The sequence below is a fragment of the Lonchura striata genome, chromosome 2 (genome assembly GCF_050655825.1).
Source record: "Lonchura striata isolate lonStrDom1 chromosome 2, ASM5065582v1, whole genome shotgun sequence".
Lineage (NCBI taxonomy): Eukaryota > Metazoa > Chordata > Aves > Passeriformes > Estrildidae > Lonchura > Lonchura striata.
In genome coordinates, this window is record NC_140704.1 from 137355156 (window position 1) to 137374111 (window position 18956).

General features: G+C 36.1%; 1 protein-coding gene across 34 annotated transcripts in view; it reads left to right on the forward strand.

Annotated features, from left to right (window-relative positions):
- Nucleotides 1-18956, forward strand: part of RIMS2 (regulating synaptic membrane exocytosis 2) — a 447424-nt gene that overhangs the window by 360606 nt on the left and 67862 nt on the right. For 30 of the 34 annotated variants that reach the window (XM_085573910.1, XM_085573913.1, XM_021546502.4 and 27 more), the window contains one exon: nucleotides 17556-17728. The exons of the other annotated variants lie outside the window; for them this stretch is intronic. In XM_085573910.1, the coding sequence (XP_085430036.1) occupies nucleotides 17556-17728 (173 nt within the window). The remainder of the gene's footprint in view (nucleotides 1-17555; nucleotides 17729-18956) is intronic. 34 annotated transcript variants of the gene reach the window in all.

An 18956-nucleotide genomic window follows, 5' to 3' on the forward strand; every position in this document is an offset into this window, starting at 1 on the left:
GAAATGTGTATGTTGAATGCTGATTGTAATGGTCTGTGCAGTGTACACTAACTTCGATTCTTTTACACTTCTCAACTGGCACAAGCTGGCACTCATGAGTGCTGCACCTGAGAAAAATATCATTAAGTAGGCATTAAGCCACATTCAGAAAAGCCAGCACATTTTTTATTTCTATCTTTAAATAGAAGTCAACAGGCCAACAGCATCTTTATGTCCCTCTTCATTACTTTAAGAAAAAAATATCCAATATTTTTCCTTGCTTAGAAGGCAAAACCTATAAAAATAGAAGTGCTATTAAATATTGAAACATTAAATAGGCATCCTGTATTATATGTCTCTAGCTTTGTTCTACCTCTGAAAGTCAGTACTAGAGGCTTTAGAGGAAGGTACATACCCTTCTGTGGTGCACAGTCCTACATGAAGAAGTTTGTGAGAAAAGTTTAATTCTAAACCTCAGTGTTCTCAGAAGCTGCTGAAATATGAAATTGATTCTCCCTATTATGATTGATAAATATTGTATTTCCACTATTCTTAAACATGCCTCATTATTTTTGGAACAATAATTATTCTGCTTCCATAATATGCTGTACACATTAGTTTAGTAGGGTGCAAAAGACATTTCCTTTAATAACTTCCTTCAGAAGCTGCCAGAGTGTGGTTTCAGGGCAGACATATGGAAACTAAGAAATATATTAACTTTCATATAAATATTTCCAGCTAAGCAGATGAGAGAAAAACATTGTAGGTGCTAAAGATTAGGTAAATTAATTTCTGGTATTGGAACAACTATTTATTTCTGCTTATTGGGTACTAGTAAACTTGTACTAAATAGGATATATATACTAAAGTCTGAATTGCAGTGCTGGTAGATGCTGACATACTGGAAAACCTGAATTATGGAAATAAAGAAAAAATGCTCAGTAGCAGAAGAGTGTTCCACAAGAGGCAAAACGAGCCATTCACCATACTGTGCCTCTGCAACACCAGCCTGATTTGTCTAATTTCCCTCAAGAATCTTTCTGTGACTAGTTTATTGTTTTGCATAAGAGCTATGCTTCCCAGCTCTAAATTGTTAAGCAAGATGTACTGTGAAGAGGGAAGGGCCAAAATGGGAGCTAAGCAAGCCACATGCTGAACTCACACAGTTCACATTTTGTAGAACTGGCTTTTGGAGTCACTTCCCAAACTACCTCATCAAACCTCTCTGAACCTCTCTTCCTTGCTTCCTGCTTTCTTACTCTCATTATTCTGGCACACAAATTGGTAGTGCTGTCTTTGGTGAGCAGCATCTTCCCCTGGCCACTCCCACCAGTGCTCAGATACAGGAATTCCCACTGACAAATTGAGGATGCAGGGTGGGAGAAATCCTGTCATTCTTCTCTCATTGCCCCATGACTAGAACATGCACAGTGGATCAGCTGAGGAGAGTTAAAAAGCTTTGTTATTACTGAGAAAAAAAAGAGAGAAGATACTTGTGGTATAAAGAACCCTAGAAATGTTTGCAATCAGTGTGGCATCAAGAGAGAATTCCATTAACTCGGGTTAATGTTAGCCACTACAGAGAAATCTGGCCACTGATGTAAAGGAGTTGCAGCAATGAAAAATTATGGCTTTCTTTAGGAACAAAGGTAAAACAGAGACTGACAACTAGCTGATGCACATTTAAACCTCTAACTATCTTGAGATTTTATTTTGTTTATTAGGAAAAAAAATAATGACCTACAAAAAGGCAGAAAATCTAGTTACATAATATAGCAGTTAGTAATAGTCAGTAATGTAGTAATTAGCAATAGACTATGTTAGAGCAACAAGGAAAAAGTTGGGATAAAAGAGGTAAAAGAGCAGATCAAAACTGATTTTTTGCTGAACAAGTTTGTTAGCCAAATGTAGAAAAGACTCCATCAAATACAGAATAATACAGAACATCAAAGAGGATTTCCTAACTCTACCTTTAATGATTCATACTGATTATAAGACTGTAACTTTCTGCATCATCAGATGTATGTAAAGCATTTCTTGATAATGAAGAACCATAATTCAAGTTTTAGATACAAGCAAAATTCTCTGTATTTGGTGTAAGAGAATAGTACTATAAAGCATACTATCATGCTAATTTGTGATCTTCTAGCCTGATAACAAGACCAAGACAAATTAAACTGTGGAAAAGAAGAGTCAAGCACCTGTTTAGCTTTTTGAGTAGCGTAGATGCAGCGTGCAGACACAGAACAGCTGCAGTTCTTTAGAATGAGACACTTTGATTCAGCAGTGAATCAAGTACAACCTTAGGGGATTTCTGTGTGAGAGAAATGTGAAAAAGGTAAGATCTGGAGGTGGAAGAGGCTGACTTTGAATGCCTCAGAAGCAGATCTTAATTGTAAGGTCTTGTAAAGTGCTAAAGTGCTGCCAAGAGTTGCCTTATCCCTCTGAAACCTGCAGTAAGTAGTTGTGCCATGGGTACAGCTACGTGTGGAATCCTTTGACCTTTGTTGTGGATTGAAAGATTTCACGTAATAGTGTTTTGGGAATCCCTTTTTCTCCTCCTTTAAAATCAAAGCAGAGCAGTACATAGGGCAGCAAAGAGTGCTAGCAGAAGCACTTGCCACCTTGCTTCTTGAAATCCTTGCGGAGAAGGGAGTTAAACAAACATTCAATTAAAGGGATGTTGGGAACTTTGATATTTGGCTGCATATCATGAGATTCCCAGTAATAATTTAGTAATTTATAATAATTATGAATATACCTCTTTGATCTAAAATTGTTTCTTACAACTGATGCTGTTAAAGATGCAATAAGAAATATCAAAAATACTAAATACAAAATGGAAGCTCTTTAGATATCCATATGCCCTCAAAACAGTTCATAAATTGTTTTGTATATACTTCTTTTTAATATACCAGTTTAAATTTTAAAATTTAAATATCTGGATAAAAAAGAATTCAAATGGAGCTGTTCTTTAAAATAATTAAGAAAGCAAAGACTAACATGGATAAGACCACACATGAATATTCAGTGCAGTAAATTTCTGTAGAATGCCCATACAGATAAGGCCCTTACCAGCAGAATTTGGTAGGCTTACAAAGGGGAATAGCACTGTGCATTTCCCTGCATCTTCCCACTGCCCACCTCCGCACCAATAAGCTCTTGCCTTTGGAAAATAAACCAAACACCAATTAGACCAACAGAACTTCCCAGGTGAGGAAACACTTTACTTATTGCCTTTAACTTTACTTATTGCCATGACTTTTGTGCTTTCCAATGGACTAATGAGTATTGTACTTTGGGTCAGAAACTTGGTAGCTCCACGAGCTGGTCTGGAAGGACAGGTCCTGTCACTGCCAACAGCCTGTGAGTGCTCAGGTCATCTAACCCATCACTCGTGTGTGTGTGATATGTAATGAATTTTGCTGGTCAGTGGAAGAGAGTCACTCTAGGCCATAGTGCTGGTAGCATTTATATTTTCAATCAAGTATTTAATTGTATTTTTAATATTTTTTTTAATAAATTGCTGAAATGGAAGTTCTGGTTCCTATAAGTGAGAGGATTTAAAGCTCAATTATAAGACTTAAAAATATATCAAGATGAAATAAATTCAGAATTCTAGAATTGAACTCTATATACATGATAATATAGAAAATATCTCTTCTTTAATTTCTATTTTCATCAAGCTGTATTTTGCTGATGTGTTAGAATTCATTTAGTGACTTTGAATACAGATATGGATTGCCATTTCTAGTATTTTCTTCTTCAGTCAAAGATGTGAAAACTCTTGGAAAATAATTCTGTTGCTGTCATTTTTCTTTTTCGTTAAATTCAAGCACTCCTTTACTTTATTTTGGCTTTGATAATGTTTTAATTTATTTTTTTTAATCTTGAGTATCCATGTCTCTGTCAGAAATTTAGGGTATTTTTAAATGCAATACTGTGGTTAACAAAAATACTGCATTAACATATGAAGATTGTGGCTGAAATTTAAATATCTGAAAGGAAATTGATGCTGGCTGTCTTTACCTGTTGACAGGTACTTTCTGGTGTCACTTCTTAGATTTTTTGTAAGATTCTATTGATAATCATGTTTAGAAAGAAGAGGTTAAATACATTATAGAATGTTATTGAAGTACCTTATAATTTTACAGTGAACTTCAAAGAGAAAAAAATTACCCAGAAAGTAAAAAAATAAAACCCTCATTCTATTTTGGCTCTGAATTTTCATTAGTTATTGGAGTCTACTAGGGGAAAAAAGTGCTTTTTGATTGCAGAGAATTGGGTTTCCATTAAAAAAGCACAAATTCTAACTGTAACACAGTCTTGTGTTTTATAGTGATGAGTTAAATATTCATTTGCAAAGAGCAAGTATTTTCAAGAAAAAAAAATGTTTTAGTGAGCACATACACACACACACACACACACACACACACACACACACATATATATATATATATATATATATATATATATATATACAGATACACAGCAAAATTTATATAAAAAGCTTTCTGTGAAAGCTGGGTTCAATTGAGCATTGTAACCATTCCCTTAATAATCACATTTTAAATTCATTTGTGTGATGTTTTGATCAACTTCCATCCAGAGCAATCACTGCAATCTATCTTAAAACCTTCTATCCTTTTTATAATAGGATATATTTTCCTTTCTGAATAGCTTTTTTATAGACAAGTGAATTGCTAAACTGTTAGTCTTTTGGTTCAGAGCTGCTGTCTTTTTGTAGTAAACTTAATTATTTCTGTGTACAGTTTTTATCTGAATTTAAGCTGTAAAGTTCCAAGATGCTATTGAACTAAGTGGCAATTAGTGTGCAAAATACTGTGACTGTGCTTGAATTAATTATTTAAGTTGTTCTGAAACAGATGCTATGCTGATAATAGATGATAAAATCTACAGAAAAAAGCAGAAAAGATTAACTGGTAAATATGTACTAAATATCTGGGTGCTGATGTGTGACATTCAAAATTAGAGAACATATGAAGTTAATTGAATTTCTGCAACAATCAGGAAACTCTAAGAAATTAGAATAATCATCTATGATAACGTGTTACACTAGTTTGTGCTACTTAATTCTGCGCCATGCAAATATGTACAAAAACGTCATTATTGACCTTTGAAATACAAGTCTAGAGCAGAGGCTCCATGATGGACACAGATCAATCTGCTAGACTGATGACCTTGAAAAATTGAGGAAAGTGTGGCACACACTTAGAAAGGTCAGACCTGAAATCTCAGTGCAGGGCTTTCATGGAGCCTACTTAAATGTGTAGAATTCAAAATGAACCATAGAATTATAGAATGGTCTGACTTGGAAAGGACCTTAAAGATCATCTGCTTCCTGTCCCCTGGCTTTAGGCAGGGACACCTTCTACTAGACCAGGCTGCTGAAAGCTCCACCCAACTGTGTCTTTATCACTTCCACGTGTGGGGCATCCACAATTTATCTGGGCAACCTGTTCCAGTGCCTCACCACCCTCACAGTAAAGAATTTCTTCCTAATATCTTATCTGTTCTTTCAGTTTAAAGCCATTAGCCCTCATTCAATCACTACAGGCTTTTGTAGAAAAAATCCTTCTCTAGCCTTTTTTATTGAAGGCTTCTCTAAGGTGTTCCTGGAGCCTTCTCTTCTCCAAGCTGAAGAAGCAGGACCTTTGTCTGCTTCACAGAGGGTGGCTCAGAAGGGACAGAGCAGTGTCAGATTTGCAGGCAGGAATGCTGGCTGCCCCCTCACCTCTCACCCTTCCTGCCCTGCCCAGCTCCAGGAGGTGCTCCTGGGACAGCCCCTGGAGAGATGCTCCTGCTGAGCACACCTCAGAGGAAGGATTTGCCCAGAGTTTACTGTTATCAATTGTAAAACTGGCCATCATAATGTTTTAATGGTGTGGATGTTTTATTCACATCTAGGAGTGCTCCTCTTTATTAAATAGGTTGATTTTCTTTGATAACAACCCCAAAATCATCAATGAAAATTTAATAGTCTTATCATCTTTTCTAAACAATAAGTTTGTGGTTTTGAGGAATTTTTGCCAGCTGTTACACGGGAAAGAATGCTATATGTGTCTATCAGATTTCTCTGGGATTTTTGATTCTTATTTTGTTAAGTACCTTAAATACCTAAACTCTTAGTTATTTTTCATTAATATAACTGTGGCTTCAAGCATCTGTACTGCAAATACTTCATATGAAAGATTTAGAGAGATGCAGCACACAACCATTATTTTGAAAAAGGTGGCTCTGCACAATGGAGCTAATCAAAGTGGGGTCAGGACTTTGGAGTCTCAGCACAGGGAGGGTTTTGTAAAGCCTCAGTGCCTTCCACAACACTCACAGTGAGAATGTTACTAAGACATGAAATTACCTTTGTGTCCTTTCTAACCTGTGGTAATTTTTACTGTTCTTTCTAGGAACTAAAGGGTTTGCTTACAAGAACTAGTATTGTTTAGTTCTAGGAAACAGAATATTTTCTTTAATAATTTACTAGGAAGAGTATTATCCTTCTTCTGCAGATGGAAATCATTGTTTTACCAGACATTTCACTGACACTCTGGAGTCAGTGAATAATAGCAGGAAATAACACAATTTTGCCTAAGATTCTGCTTATTCTGTTGTTCTTTTGTTTCATAGTAAAATTATTCTGATTTATTTTTTTTCTTCAAACTATGTAAAATCCTTGAAGGATGTTATATTTGTCACATCATATAGAGCATCTTGGATACATTAATTTCAGAGAATCAAGATGCATAATTCTATTTCTGCTCTCTTGAGTGACATGTACCATCATGTAAAAAACATCTGATGGTTTGTATAGTTCTACAGTTTAATCCAAAACTACTAGCTAATTAATAATATTTGAACTTTAATTAGCATCTGATTTTCTATTAAAAAAATTCAAAGCACTGTTGACATAATATTCTGTAAGTGAGGGACAATAACTTTAATTCACTTCTGGCTAATAGCCTGAGTCTCAGTTTCAAGAATTGTAAAGAAGCAGATTGGGTGGATATTTAGGAGGCATTTTAAAATGTTTTCGTCATCTAAGCTAGTCACATGAATTTGGGAAATATTATGCTAATGCTATGCTGAGGAAACATTTGTAAAATGAAAATAACTTTAAGATCTGAAGTTATTCTAAGAATTCATAGACATTAAAGGTCTTCAGAAATGTTTACAGAAGTTTTGATCTCAGAGTAGCTCCAATCTAAGTACTTGTCTTGTGAAATGAACTTAATTCCTCATGCTGTTTCAACTGATATTTTTAATTGTTTCTTTTCTGCAAATGCTACGTATTATTGCCCTACTGGTTAAGTGGTTTCTGTGGTGAAGATGAAATTGTAAATAACAATATATGTGAACTCAAATTAACCTTACAAGCAAGCAAATGTAAATCATAATATTTAAAATGAGATATGGGAGACATAAGTAGTAAATGTTTTCTAAGTACTCCCTCAAGGACAATGACTGAGAGAAAAAGAGGGCTCAGTTTTTCTGATCTGTAGGAGCAGTTTTCTTGCTCAGGATCTCCTTGCTGCCTTTTTTTTTTCGCTAGTTGCAATAAAACAATAAAACAATATTTCCTCCTGCTGAGGAAATATGTTTTAGGGAAAATAATGTTTTCTAAGCAGTTTACCTTGTTTATGGACTGATAGGGAAAAGATTATATCTATCTTGCAGATTTGTTCCTCCTTTAGCTTGACATGAATCAGCAGAAAGTTTTCAGAAAAGTTATCAGCTGAATTTATATTTTCTTATTGTGCAGGGAGTTTCCAAGATGTATCCTAATAATCAGTGAAAACACAACATTAAGAAAAAAGATTATGTGATGTCCCCTCAAATCATGCTTGATTTTGCAGCCTATTCTCTGATATCTGTGGATTTAAGGACTTGGAAAGTGAAATCATAGATGCATAAAGATATATTTATATCCCGTTCTTGAACAATTGTGGCCTTAGGCACTTCTGCTTACAGGAATAAGCACTCAGCAGATGGCCATGTGTCAATCCAGCTGTTCTCTTTAGCATGAATTCTTTTGAAGGTGCTGTGTCCCAGGACAAATTTGGTGAAAGGCATATTAAATGTTATATAATGAAGGTAGGATTAAGGGGAAAGTTTGTATTTCTGTTCTCAAGCCATCAGATATACTGAAATAGTTAATAGGCTTTTGGTTTGAAATAAAGTGTAATGAAATTGAAATTCTGTGATAAGAAAATATGATTGCATTGCCATCTTTTTATTTTATTTGTACTTGTTTTTGTGAGACCAAAGGATTGAAATCAAATTATGGAAATAAAGTTTAAAATCCAGGTTAATATATTAAAAATACATATGATTTTATGTCCTAGCTTGCATTTACAAAGTAACATCTCAGAGAAGCCCAAATTAGGTAGAACAACCATAGACAAAAGAGTTGTTTTTTTTTTTAAACAGAAATTCTGCCTCATTGCTCTCTTTAAAAAATAAGCTGTTGACTGGATTCCGGGACTATATGAAATGCAAAAGATTTTGAGTGCAGTGGTGGAGAAATGGCATGTGAACCACTTGAGGAATGGAAACAAATATAGGAAGCATGCTTTAGTTAATTATATCTGGTGTGAGTAGGATGTACTAGTGTTAAAAGACCAATAAGGAGCAGAAAAAGCAGAGTTATCCCTCAAACTGGACCCATTAAGCAAGTGAAGGCTCACCAGGCTGTCCTACAAACCCTCTGAAGTTCACCAGGAGTTAAAGTACTGGAGATGCTGTTAAATGTAACTGCACAGTAAATTGGGAAGTCCCTGGATAGCTGTGTTTTGCAATTGCCCTGACTTGAACAGCCCAGACTTTTTACAGTGAACTGTGTTTGTGATGATGCATCTTCAGGAGTCTTGACATGGTGCTGTGGATTGTAATAAGATTGCTGGTGTCTATTTTAAATAAATTTTCTTCCTTCTGTATAAGACAGAATAGTTAATGTGTTGTAATCAAAAAGATTCTGGGAAGTGTAAGACGATGTACCTTAGAGTTTATTACCCACCATCACGTAGCCAGACTGTGGACCCATTTCTTTTAAGTGAAACTTGGTGACTGACTTTGCCCTGTTTTAAATAACAGTTAAAATTCTGGTGGAGATCAGCAATATGAAAGAGAAATTGGATAGTGAATGTTTCAAAGAAATCATTGGAAGAGCTTTGTTTTATTTTCCATTTTGTATACTTTCCTGAATTCCTTTCACATTGGAAAAGGGGGAATTGGATATCCTTCTACTCTTAATTATGATTACAAGGTACTTCTTTTGAAGCTCTTATTTGTTCACCTTTGTATTAGGTAGACTCATATTTCTTCAAGATCTTGGCATTTTTTCAAAACTTTTGGGAATATTCTGGTTAGAGAAATGCATTCTGTGGTTCACTTATAACTTGATACAAGGTATCAGCTCTTGTAACAAGATGAAGTTCATCCACAGGGCACATAAGATTTTCTATTCCTTGCAGTTTATATAGTCAATGACAGCTGTTTCACCCTAGACATGTGCTGTACCTGGGTCTCTCTTTTGCCTCAATTAATCTGTCAACTTTATTATTCCAGCTGTCATAATTCCTCCTAAACATTACAATTATCCTGATAAATAATAGAAAGCACTTACCTTCACTTTAAAAGATGATGTCTGGTTATCTAGTGGATGAGGCATGCCACCAAAGGGGTCCATGGTATTGCTGTGGTGTCATGTCCCATGTTTCAATTATGTTTATGATTTGATTAGGAGCTCTCTCTATGTGTAATTATTTTAAGGTAGCTTTTGATAAGACATTAGGAGGCACCTGCTCAGCCATCATAAACTCTATAATTTCACTCCAATATGTAACACATCCTAGATTGCCTTTAAGAATTTTTTGTGTAATGTTTATAATTATTCCTCTCTTTATTATTTTTTTTTTTATATATTTTCTTTGTCTTAAACAGCAGTATTTCACGTGCTGTGTTTTTCAAAGAAGAGATGGGATTTTAAACAGTGTCTTTGTGATTTTGAACAGTCTGGAATAATGTAGTAACTTTATATATTCCAGCAGAAAGTCTGCAGTTCTCTCTCCTTTCAGAAGTTTTAAAATTTGGTCCTGACTTAAAGTAAGAATAAATAATAACATTTAGCTCCGTAGACTACATAAAAGTATCTTTGTGAATTAATTCTGCATTAATAACAGCTTGATTTCAGAACAGGTATTAGTGCAGTTGAAATTAGAATTTGCCTTGATATTCTAAAAGTCATGTTGTATGGAAAAACCCATGAGAGAAAAAGTCACTGTTTGAAGATTACTGCAGGAACATATTCTTTTGTAGGAAGACAAATTTGTTGACAAGCTAATTTTCAAGCTCACTTAAAGACACAAATACATAAGAACTGCCTTACTGCTTCCTACTTTACCAAATATTTACAGGGTCTGTAAGTTCTCTTGAAGTAATGCCAGAATATTTTTCTAGTGCTCTCCTGTATTTATATAGCATTTTGCACTTTGAAAGTTCTTTAAAAAAATTACACCATATGTGAACATATGTGAAGCAGAGGATTTTTTGTCTTTTGATTTGGCTTGCCTCTGGACTACTTCCCTCTAGATTTCTGGTTGTCCCTAGGCACTGATACATTGGTGACTTCTGTATTGCTTCTGCCCTTAAGTTTCAACTTCAACTCCTGGATCAGCCTGAGTAATTTGTGTTGGAAAGGACCTCAAAAGATGTCTAGCCCAACCCTTAGCAGGAGTCCAAGGCAAGGTCAGTGTGACATCAGTACAGCTTCCTCAGGGCTTTAGCTGGTCAGGTCTTGAAAGTATTCAAGGATCAAAACTGCACAGCTTCTCTGGGTAACTTGATCCATTACTTCACTGTGCCTATGATAAAAATGTACCTTCTTGTACCAGTCAGAGCTGCTTGGCTCTATCTTTTTGACATTCTCCCCTGTATGATCTGATAAACTGCTGTTAGGTACTCCCATAGCCATCACCGCTCCAGTTAGAACAAGCCCAGCTCCCCCTAGCTAGCTTGGTGGCTTTCCAATAAACTTAATCTAGTTTACTGGTGTCAGTGTTTCACTTTGGGTCTCAAAACTGCTTACAATATTCTAGATATAGGCTAGTGACTGCTGAATAGAGGGGAATAATCTCTCCTCTTGTTCTACTTGTGCTTAAGTCAGTACAACTGAGGCTGCCGTTCTTTCCTGCAAAGGCCCACTGCTGACTTGATCTTTTTCATTGTTATTTTCTTTCCCCAATTTAGCAGTAGGATGCTATTTGCAGCACTGCTTAGTTCCATAGTGAAATCAGGTTTTAGGAACTCCTTTGTAAGACTGAATATGTGAGTACTGGCTAGTGAAATTGATAAATGACACCACACTACAAAGGGAAGGATGTGAAAACTTTTGAAGAGAGTTTTTTTTCCCACATATTCAATAGAAATATGAATGTTCCTTTTTATTGATGTTTTAATTGGGGCCTAAATTTATTGGAAATTTGGATGGTATTGAAAGCCAGATTACAGTCAGTTCCTTTTTATTCAAGGTAAAAGTCAATTGGAATGTTTTGAATATTGAGGAAAAAAATATTGCATAAGGAATGGGAATGATGGATGAATATATAGAGAATCACTGTACATCCATCTAGATTTACTGGTCCAGGCACTATACTGCTCAGAAGTAGCACCACCATAGCTCTCTCCTTTCTGTTAGTGCAAGGCAAGAATTCCAGCAGAGGTGCACAGGACCAGGCTCAGGAGATCAAAGGGTGATGAATACAAAGCAAGAACTGGGTGAAGGGAGAACAATTGGTACAATGCCAATGTGACTCATTAGAAGAAAATTATGGGGTTAAAAAAGTATCCAAGAATTAAATAAAAATAATAAGAATTAAATAAAAATAAAATAAATAAATTAAATAAAAAAGGATCCAAGAATTAAAAATAAAAAAGAAGATAGGATAGGATCCAGGACTACAAAACAGAAGATAGGATTAGAAGCCAAGAATGAGTCTAAGGTAGACTGCAGCTCCATATTGAGAAGCCCAAGGCAAATGTGGATCTCATTATACACCTAACATCTAATACAAGAGCAGTGCAAGAATTAATCTCCTGAGGGACTGCTGTGTGCCATGTGATAGCTAAAGCAGAACTGGCAAAGGCAGATCTGGCTGGCTGGACCTCAATTGTCTTTATCAATTTTGACAGGAGTGGCAAACATAAACACAGATTATTGAGCTGGCTATGGATAAATTACATAAAAGGGCAGATTAATCATAGCCTTCATCTTGAGTTTTTGTGTATGCAAGCTAAACGTATGTACTCATTTGTATGTGGTATTTTGTAAAAACATCTGAATTTTTTGCTTTATATAAGTCTAATATTATTGTTGTAATTGTTAGTAAGTATTTGGCTTTATTTTTAATGGCAGACTTCATTAGGCAGCCATTAACAAAAGTTTTAGAAAGAATCAAACAATCCAATAACATTCATTCAAGTCATATGTGGTAATAACTAAAATTTGCAATGCCTTTAGAGGTTGTGAATTCACACCAAGAGGTACAGAATGTTTCAAATTGCTGTGCTCTGGCTGCTTGAGAGCTTTTGTTAGTGAGCCAAAGAACTATTGAAATAGTCCAGCATGGTTCTTTAACCTTCTGGTAGTAGCACAATAGACAATTGTCGGAAACAACTTCTCAAAACTTTGATCACTGAAAACATTTACCAGATTTGTATGTCCCTATGTAAATGCTAGCAAATAAAACCTGATGAGTAGACTATAAAAAAGAAAAGATAATAAAATAGAAAGATGTTTAGAAATTACTGACAATGCAAATTGCCTGGACAACTGCATGACTGTATAGTCCAAGATGGAAGACTGGTAACAATAGAGTAAAGCAACATGAAACACTTTAGAACTCTCTTTGAACTTGAAGTTCTAAACCAGTTTCTTTGCAGAAATAAGAGCATCAGTGTATCAGTGTCAGATGAGTTGCATGTCTATGTGTTCCTTCAGCCATTTACTGGTGGTTCAAAAAGAGGTCAAAATGTTTGCAGAGGTTGTTATATTAGGAAGCAGAGTAGGTTTTTGTTTCTCATCTTTAATCATTACAAATTTGTCCCTAAAGTAATCTCTTGAAGTTAAAAGGCATAGATACTAAAACCTAACTTTTGTTAGGTGCTAGGTCCTTTTGTTAGGTTCTCCAGCTGATTATTCTGCTAACACAGATAAAAATGATTTTAGAAACTTTGGAATACTTGTTGATAGAATCTGTAATAATGAAATTATTCTCATTCTTCAACACTGCAAAATAGGACAACCATCTTACTATTAAAATTTCAAAAGCAACTTTTAGTCATTCCCTCTGTTTTCAGCAGACTTCCCATTTTTGAAGCAGCTTGAAGAGGCTGGCTTGACTTCTTAATGGGTTGCAAAGTCCAGGATGTTGCCTGTATTACATATGTTTTTATTGGGGTGGAAATGAAAATTAACCATACTGCAACAAAGGAGGCCTGTATTTCCAGCATGGGGAAAGTCAGGTGTTAATTTTCCTACTGTCGTGGCTGGTGTTTAAAAAGAAAAAAAAGAATCTGAGAGAAATCTTTATAGTGTGCAGGTCCATTTCAGCACACCCTGACCTAATAGCTCAAGCCAGGGGTGGTGTGATGCTCACTACTGTCCTTGCACTCGTGTTTTCTGCTGAGAGGTATTGGAGCACACAGGGTAGGTGCTGGAGCTGATGACTGAAAGCAGTGACCATGCTGATGCAGCCATGGGGGCTGCAGTTCCCTGTCAATGTGCAGTCAGGTGGTGCAAATCCTACAACACAATACACAGGGACAGCACTGGAGAGGGATGGGAAATGGTACCTGTTTTTCAGATATAATGGGGGGGATAGCACTTGGTTAAAAATTACTTTTTCAGTCCAATAGTTGATCTTGTCATACAGTGGATGACATTTAGGAAAAAAAACATGTGACATTTGGAGGAAGAAAGAATTTTGGATGTGAAATAAATGAAGATGTGATGCCTTGGGACAACTTTAACCACACAAAAGCTGAAAAAGTAGTAGCACAAAACTGAAAAAATGGTTGCATTTTGCAGTTGGAGTATATGACGTGAGGACTGAATGCTTCTGAAAAAATCACTATTTGCACAGTGGAAGTGCGATTTTACTTTTGAGGCAGTCAGCAAAGGATCACTTCAAAAGCTGCCCTGTATAGAACTACAATTTAAGAAACAAATTTGAAACTAAAGTGGCAGCAGGGCTTCTCTCAGACAAGCAATATTGTTCCTTTGGTCTGTGCTGGAGTAATGGAAATGCCAACATGCAATACGCTACTGTAATCAGTTTCCTAAAAAAAAATAAGTCAGATATAAGGTTAAAAGTACACCTCAGTAGCAGAATAAAGGGTAATTAGAAGCAGTCAATGAGTGAATATGAGGTATCTGAAGTTTGTCCAGCAAGAAAGACAATTTAATTTCATTTACATTTAATTTACATTTCCTAAATGCAGGTATGCAGCTTTTTTGTATATATTAGAGCAGGTAACTGTAACTCAGACAAGGTACAAGAGACTGTAATTCAGACAAGGTAAAAAGAAAACCTTTAAAAAATACTGCATATTTAGACATTCCGATTTAATGAAAGGATCAATTTACTTTCCCAGTTTTGATCTTAAAACATCCTGAAGCTGTAACAGTCAAATAATATTTCAGCAATATCTGTCTCAATAAAAAGCATTTGATAATGTACAACTAAGAAAAATGAGACAAGGTAATGATTTGATGACATTTTCCACATTATATTTCTAAAATTAGTTACTTTTAAGTTGCTTTTCTTGCCAAAATATTTCTCAGTTTTCAGTCTATATCACTAGATTATTACTATTGCATTGGCTAAAAAAAAAAAAACAAACCAACCCAATAAGGGTTTTTTTTATTTATGGAAATGTCTTATTTGTTATATACACCACATTGCTATGTAGTAGTCTAAAAACTTACATTCTTTAGGTATGGAAATGAAACATAAAAGCAAAACCACATGTTTTTGACACTTTGTGTACTGCAGAATGACTCTAGAATAACTTGTGCAATATTGATTCTGTTTGCCACTTCATGTTTGATTTAGAAGGGCTCATTTCCATGGACTGTTGGTCAAGCTCAGTGTGGGATCTGCAGGTCCTGTTATTCTGAGTCACCACACCTGATTATCTGTCCCCCAAATGCAGTAGGATTAACTTTCCATCAGTGACTGATGCTGTGTTCCCCAAAGCAGAGCCATGCCAGCTCTGCCATGCCAGCGGTGTGCCCAGCACCATGGGCAGCAGGACCCCTGCTCCAACAGGCATTCGTGTCTTGGCTGTCCCTTGCCTTGGTGGGAGCCAGTGGCAGTGTGGCCATGGCAGCAGAGGGTTTGGCACAGCAGTGACACCTGCCCAGGGCTCAGATGGTGCTGCAGGCCTGAGGGCAGCTCTGCATTGCCTTTCCATAGTGTGCGATGGTAGCCCAGTGCACCAGTCTTTACTTTCCAGTCTCAGCAGCTTTAGGCTAAATCAGCAGAAACCACATTCATAACTTTGTCTTAAATGAACAATCATCCTAGGGAAGGTCAGGTGGGGGATAGGACTCAATGCATGCACATTTTCTCTAGGCATAATTATTTTTTTATTTCTCTAAAGGGCTAAGTAGTTGTTCTTTTAAAAGGATACCCCTTTTATTCTGGTATAATGTTCCATTATCTCTGATGGTCAGGACAGCTGTTTAATCATTGCTTTTACATTCCCAATTGAATATATAAGTAATAATATACACTGTCTTCTTCATCAAGCAAAAACATTAATGTCATCAATAGAACCAGTCAGTAAATATTAAAACTTTTGAGTGTTATAATTACAGAGGTACTCTGAGTTTATGGGTGGTTAAGTTCACTTTCACTTTTAAAGGCTGGGAGGACCTTGAGTGGTTCTTGATGAACACAAATATGGTAAATTAGTACAGATCAGGAAGAATAATAAAGATTGGCATAAATGTGCAACCATTTTGTAAGTGTGGAGTTATGGCTATGATTGGTCACTGTCTGCAGCAGATGTACAGTCTAACTTGCATGAGCATTTTTGTCTTGTTCATTTCCCTTTCTTAATATGAGCAAAATTACTGTTTCTAAACATAAAAAAAAATTTCCGAGGAAAGGCACCGAAATGTTATTTTGAAATCCTATTCAGATATATATGAAATCCTATTTAGATACTGCATAGTCTTTCAGAATATTACCCATTGTAACATTCCTTGCAAGAAAACAGGAACAAATGATCTGTGTAGTTAATGAAAGACAGTTCTTCTAAAACTATAAAAAAAGGACCAATTTAACAGCTAAACCTGGACACCCTTCTCTTCTGCAGTACTGCACAGGTCTGCCGTTTTACATTGTGATTTATTTTCTACATGTGGCTGAGTACAATGTTGCTATCCCTAAGAGTTCAACAAGCCACTGATATGTTAGGTAGATTACTTTTCCCTATTCTTTCAGTCCTGTCTGTGCTGCTCTTCGTCTGTACTGCTCTGCACTCTCTTAATGCCAAAGAACCACATGGTGATCATTGACAATTCATCTTGAAGTACTATTTTCCTGAAAAGGTTGCCAGTATCAGCCCATCAGATTTCTGTATACACAGAAATGTCTGTATATGAAGAGAAGAAAAACTATATTTCTGCTATTTTCTATATTTGCATATAGTGCTATACAGAGTGGCCCAGATTTAACATTAATTTAGTGCTAATGTGTAACAAAAACAAATAGCCATTGTATTTTGTTCAGATCGAACCTGAATACTGCTGCATGATACTGTCTACGTTGTATGGGTTTACTGCTGATCACCAGTCACCTGACAGTTCCATGTTTGATATTACTGTTAACCAGCTCAAATACCTTTGTAATCTTTTAGTTTCTGAGGCACACATACATTTTCCCTACAAATCACCTCTAGTCCAGTCCCATCCTTTCAGACTCTCCAGCCCAGCAGTTCAGCAAGATGCAGGATTGTTTGCACAGCTGCAACATCACTTTGTCTTTTGATTTGATAATCTTATCCATCTATTTACTTGGGGGAAAAAAATTAACATTTGTCAGTTAGAAGTTCTTGTAAACAGGCTAGGCCCCAAAAGAGACTTGTACTTTATAGATAGAAAACAGCACATTCTGTCTCCTGTTTAATCTTTCATGAGTTCAGTAATCATAGGCAAGTCACTAGTCTCTCTGCTTTCCTTTCTGCACTGTCAAAACAGTTGCGGTAAGAATATTCTTTGAGGGTTTAGATGTCTTTTCTAAGCTTTGTGGAACTTTTGGACATGCTGGAAAATTTGTACAAGTTGAAACTGAGGACCAGGATAGCAAAGAAGAGTAAAATTAATAGATACCAAGATGTAACTTCTATTCTGTATTAGGAAAAAGCTTCCTTTAAAAGTTCCAGCAGTGTGGTGACAAGGGCAATTTAGATAGCAGGAGGGACCAGGTCCGTAGCTGATCTGTGGTAGCATGTCACAACAACACCATATCTTTGTCCCTTTGCTCTTGCAGTATCGGTCAGGGCGGGATCCTCATCGAGGCTCAGACAACGTTTCCAACAAGTCTTCGGACAGCGATGTCAGCGACGTCTCGGCCGTGTCCCGGACCAGCAGCGCTTCCCGTTTCAGCAGCACGAGCTACATGTCTGTGCAGTCAGAGCGCCCCAGGGGAAACAAGAAAATAAGGTGAGCATGATGAGCTATAGTGTCAGCCAGTGTTGCTGTTGAGGCAGGACAGGCGTAGAAATGACTCCAAGATCAAAAGGCAAGAAAGAACTTTATAACAAGTAGCGTTCCTCTTTTATAACCAGGATCGCTAAGGTGAAATATGATTGGTCTCATAGTGAAAACCTTTCACACCATTGTGCACTATTCAGGAAATAGTACACAGTGGCAGAACATATCAATAAACAATATGAACAGAAGGAGAGATAATAAATGGTTTACATTCCTTTCGAACTTTTTCCCAGGCTTAGCCTGGTAGAATCTCTCTCCTTTTCTCTCTGACTGACATGAGAATATCCATAAGCCATAGCTGTGTAATTTTAGTAATGGAACACTTATCGATATTTGAATTTGACATTAGCATTTTGCCTACAATGACATTTGCAGGGATTCTGCAAAATACTGGCTTAAATGTCTTTTTTACCTAATGCTTCTTGAAGTCTTCATGGAATTTGTTTTTAGCCAAGTTTTGTTGTCTTGGATTATCTAACATACACTGAAATAACAAACATATGCTGTCAGCAAGCATTAGACATGCTTTCTGAAAACCATTTTGTAAAATATGCATAATATGGCTGAAAAGACAATTTAACTCAAAAATTTGTGCCAGTAGAGGCATCTTATTTTTCTTTTAAATAGAACACTGAACTTTTATAGATGTATTATTTAATACTTATAGAGACCAATCCAACTTATTTAATACTTACACTAGTCCAATTTAACTGTAGGTGTACAATCATTGAGCTCCTCTTCAATAAAATGTATATTGTGTATCTGTGACCAAAACACATAATTTTCTTTGCCTGCACCCTATGTGCACTCAGAGGAGTTTTGGGTTTCATTTGGTGCACAAATGAAAGATAATTTTTCTGGAGAGTGTAACCCACCTCCATCACCAGCAGAAATTCTCAGAAAATTGTCCTCTTAAAAGAAATTATTTGCAAGTTTAAGCATCTGCTCGTATGAACATTGCAAAGAGCGCATTGTTTCTGTCACACATTTCTTTCTAACTGTGAGGTATTGCCATGCAAGTTTTATTTGAATAGAGACTGATTAAGAAAATGCTCCAAAGCTCTCTAGTGTAGGCTGAACTCCTAGCAAGCATGACTTACATTATGGCTGCTTCTATCCTTTAGTTCTCATTTCATTTCTTATGTATTTCCTTTCTTCATGCATGTTCTTCTCCTAA